This window comes from Gobio gobio (assembly GCF_949357685.1).
Source record: "Gobio gobio genome assembly, chromosome: 23".
NCBI lineage: Eukaryota > Metazoa > Chordata > Actinopteri > Cypriniformes > Gobionidae > Gobio > Gobio gobio.
The window spans coordinates 44,640,522-44,645,427 of NC_137119.1; the positions used below are offsets into that span (position 1 = coordinate 44,640,522).

A 4,906-nucleotide genomic window follows, 5' to 3' on the forward strand; every position below is an offset into this window, starting at 1 on the left:
ACGCCAGTGTCAGCGGGCAAGCGCATCTCTGGCAGTCGTCCGGCGTGCCCTCGCTGGCATCGCCATAGTAACCCGGCATGCAGCGCTCGCAGTGAGGCCCCGTGGTGTTGTGCGCGCAGCCCTGAGAACACACACACACACACCGGCACGGTTACAGCCACCTCTACACTCCACGGAGAACACCATCAGCAGAGCCGGCCCAAGGCAGAAGCGAACTAAGCGGCTGCTTAGGGCCCCTTGGCCACCAGAGGGCCCCCAAGAGCACAAGAAATTACTCTCCGGCAAAGTTATTTTATGATGTATGTTTTGGACAGAGTAGACAGCAGAGCTTCCAGTTTCTCCCTTGAAATGATAAGTTGTGTAGTCTACATTTTGTAAGTTTTTATTTAGAAAATAAAAAGGTTCTTTCTACACAGTCGAATGGAATACAAAAAATAAAATTTTAGTTCCGCCAAAATAAAGGCTCTGTTTAATGTTTGAAAGAAATCAATATTTCTTGTTTTAAAAGAAGTCTCTTCTTCTCAACAGGGCTGCATTTATTTGATTAAAAATACAGTAAAAACAGAAATATTGTAAAATTATATTATAATGTAAAACAGCTGTTTTCTATGTGAATATAGTAAAGTGTCATTTATTCCTGTGATCAAAGCTGAATGTATCATCATAACTCCAGTCTTCAGTGTCACATGACCCTTCACTCATCATTCTCATATGAGGATCTGATGCTCAACACACATCTATGATTATCAGTGTTGAACAATGTTTTTAGGATTTTTTTTTAAAGCTTTCCATTTCAGATAAATGCTGTTCTTTTGAACCTTCTATTCATCAAAGAATCCTGGGGAAAAGTGAGCATATTCAGCATAAGAGACTACTTAAAAAAAGTACATATCCCAGTGTGAACTGTAGTACAGTAAGACTTACTGTAAGACTTTGAATATTAACGCCTGATCACTCCTGTGGGTTTGCTACTGTTACAATTAAAAACCTTATAAGGATAAAAACATGACAGGAAGACATGATGTAACCAACACAACTACAACTAATACAATTTACACTGGGTTTGCGAATGATCAAGAATTGACAATAGTCAGTCGTATTGGTGGCACAGAGGGGCCCCCAAATAAAATTCTGCTTAGGGCCCCATAAGGGCTTGGACCGGCCCTGAGCATCAGAGTCTGAGAACACCTACCACACACTCTCCGTTGATGTCACACTCGCTCGCGTGGTCGTTGCACTCGCACTGAAGGCAGTTTCCTCCGAACAGAATCCCACCGACCCGATAAAACCCGGGAATACAGTACTGAAGACACACACACACACACACACACACACACACACACACACTGCTGGGTTAGACACTTGACAAACGCTGTGTGAGGTTCTGAAGCGCTCCTGATGTGTTCCTCACCTCGCAGGAAGAGCCTGAATATCCCCACGGACACTCACACTGCTCCACATCCAGAGGGATTTTAGACAGACCGGAGTCTGTGTCTCCAACACCTAAAGACACGCGGCTCAGCCTGCGACACACACACATACACACACACACACACACACCATCACAATAAATCACAAATCATGGATGCATGGATGGATGGATGATTGGATGGATGATTGGATGGATGGATGGATGGATGGATGATTGGATGGATGGATGATTGGATGGATGGATGGATGGATATATGGATGGATGGATGATTGGATGGATGGATGGATGATTGGATGGATGGATGGATGGATATATGGATGGATGGATGATTGGATGGATGGATGGATGATTGGATGGATGGATGGATATATGGATGGATGGATGGATGGATGATTGGATGGAAGGATATATGGATATATGGATGGATGGATGGATGATTGGATGGATGGATGATTGGATGGATGGATGGATGGATGGATGGATGGATGTATAGATGGATGGATATATGGATGGATGGATGATTGGATGGATGGATGGATGGATATATGGATGGATGGATGATTGGATGGATGGATGATTGGATGGATGGATGGATGGATGGATGGATGGATAGATGGATGGATATATGGATGGATGGATGATTGGATGGATATATGGATGGATATATGGATGGATGGATGATTGGATGGATGGATGGATATATGGATGGATATATGGATGGATGGATGATTGGATGGATGGATGGATGGATATATGGATGGATGGATGATTGGATGGATGGATGGATGGATATATGGATGGATGGATGATTGGATGGATGGATGGATAGATAGATATATGTATGGATGTATGGTTGGAGCGGGTCTGAGGGTCTGACCGGAGTGTTCCCTCAGTGCTGTCCTCCAGCTGAGCTCGGACTCTGAGCGCCGCCACGTCCGCCAGAACCGTCATCAGCTCGTCCCTCTGGATGCTCCTCCCGCTGTGAGCGTCCCTCAGTGTGTGTGGCAGGATCTGCAGCGAGATCGGCGTCTCAGTGTGAGCGTTCAGGAGCCGGCGAGAGGACGGCGTCTGTCTCAGCGTGCGGCCGTTCCCCTGAAACACACACACACACACACACACACACACACTGATGATCTCCTTCACATTCACATCAGCAGGTCACATGATTACACACGATCATCTCACCTCGATGACGACAGTGAAATCGGAGCTCAGCGTTCGGTCCACGTTCTCCTCAGATGTGTCGTACGCAACGCTGTAGTTCAAGAATCCTCCATACGACATCAACTACACACACAAACCACGGACACACACACACGTTAAACACTGCTTCACAGATCTCAGGTCAGCTTCACACTCAAACACGGAAATAAAATATATCTGCAAGCAGCAATAACGGGGCAAAACACAAATAAGAAGACAAGACATGCCAAAATGGCTGACAGGGTCAGACCGACTGCAATTAAACATATTTTAAGATGATTTTAGGCAAAAAGGCTGAAAAATGCATTGAAGTCTATGGGAATTTCATGTTTTGTTCTATTATAGCGCCACCAAGAGGCACAATTCTACCATTTTGTGTATGTGTCCTCGGAGTGAGCACATACATGTGTGTGTCAATTTTGGTGAAAATATCTCATTTTGTTTTGGAGTTATAGACATTTATATGAAAAACACTTTAATCACACTTTAACACAGTAATCACAAATGACTGACCCCTGACTTTGAGTGGATTTTACTCCCTCTTACTATCAATATTTTGACATTTGGGTATTAGCGTTCAGCTATCGACCTATGTTTCTGAACTTCTGGCGCTGGTTTCGTCTCGATCGGACTAGCGGTTTGGAAGATATCAGCTAATGTTTTTTAAACGTTAAATTACAACGCTGCACAAACCATACGCCGAAACCTGGCAAGTCTGGTATCGTTGGACTCGGCAAGGATTCAGGAGACAAAAAAAGTTACTCTCATGAAAATAAGTCAAACACACCCAAAGTTATAAGCATTTGAGAAAAAACAATTCTCCACTAGGTGGCGCTGTTTCAAAACTTCTCAGGCATCTTCAGGCATTGTGCTGATGACCCATACCGAGTTTCATAACAATCCGTTCATGTGTTCATAAAATACAGCATTTTAGCACATAATTCAAAATGGCCGATATGGTAAAACTTTTATGATTTTTGGACAAACGGTTCAGAAGTTATAAGCAAAAATAGCCATTTTTTTATCTCTGGACAAAAACAATTTGACGAAACAACTTGAATTCCATAACCTTTTGTCAGCACCGTCTGAAGATGATCTGGTTCAATTTTTGCGAAAATCAGAGCTATGGCCTAGGAGGAGTTCGCAATTAAGTTTTTGTGTAAATTAAATTGTAAATTGGCGGAAAAATTGTCATGACAGAGAATTTTGTCTCTATCACTTATGGTTCAAAAGTGATTAGCATAAACATGAGTGAAACTTTGGACAGGTGGTGGGGCTAGAGGGATTGAGTTAGAGACTCCAAAATTGGTGTGGTTAATGTTGGGCCAGTCCTCTATCTGTGTGCCAACTTTCACAACTTTCCCGCAAACGGTTCTATGGGCTGCCATAGACTCCAATGGCGTAATAATAAAAATCGAATGGTTTCAATAGGAGCCTTCGGTGCTTGGCCTCTAATAACAGCGTTCATGCTCATCGATTATAAAACAAACTAATTTTCAGCTGTAAAGAATAAATATCGGTTCATGAAAATGTATATTTTGTACGCAGCCCTGATTAAAGTAGTAACAATAAAGGAGTGTGACCTCCATCTGCTCAGATCTGGTGCTCAGCTGATGGAGATGAGCTGTTCTAATCTCATTAATCACCTGGGGACCGACGCTGAGGGTGTGTGTGAGCTAATTAGCATTAATGTGCTGATGAGTGTGAGTGTAATGAACACACACACACACACACACACAGAGGCAGAGGAAGAGCTGGTGTGAAGCGCGGCACCTTGTTGTTGAGGAAAGGCTCCGGCGCGGCCAGGACCACAGGGACGGAGACACAGAGCCATTGGACACGATGAGGTTTTCATCTGAGATGGGGACGGGAAGATGGAGGAGCTCTGGAGAGATCGCAGGAGAACCGCATCTCTGTGCTCCACCTGAGGATCAACAACACAACACCTGCTTCAAACCAGTTACAACAACAAAACACACGCTTCAAACCAGTTACAGCAACACAAGACCCGCTTCAAACCAGTCACAGCACAACACACGCTTCAAACCAGTCACAGCATTATGAATCTCTTGAGTGAATGATTCAATGACTCACTCATAAAGACTTCACTTGTTTCATTTCTGGATGAATCAGTGTTTCTGAACGAATCTCTAGAGTGAATGATTCAATGACTCACTCATAAAGACTTTACTTGATTCATTTCTGGATGAATCAGTGTTTTTGAACGAATCTCTTGAGTGAATGATTCAATGATTCACTCATAAAGACTTC

The 4,906-nt window shown here is 43.4% G+C and overlaps 1 protein-coding gene across 1 annotated transcript in view; it reads right to left on the reverse strand.

Annotated features, from left to right (window-relative positions):
* Nucleotides 1-4,906, reverse strand: part of lama1 (laminin, alpha 1) — a gene marked incomplete at its 5' end in the record, with an annotated part of 64,061 nt that overhangs the window by 37,582 nt on the left and 21,573 nt on the right. Inside the window, 8 exon segments of the mRNA XM_079806857.1 lie at nt 1-121; nt 1,193-1,303; nt 1,412-1,523; nt 2,310-2,524; nt 2,618-2,719; nt 4,409-4,437; nt 4,440-4,502; nt 4,505-4,559. The exon segment at nt 1-121 is cut by the window's left edge and continues 7 nt beyond it. Coding sequence (XP_079662983.1) covers nt 1-121; nt 1,193-1,303; nt 1,412-1,523; nt 2,310-2,524; nt 2,618-2,719; nt 4,409-4,437; nt 4,440-4,502; nt 4,505-4,559 — 808 coding nt within the window.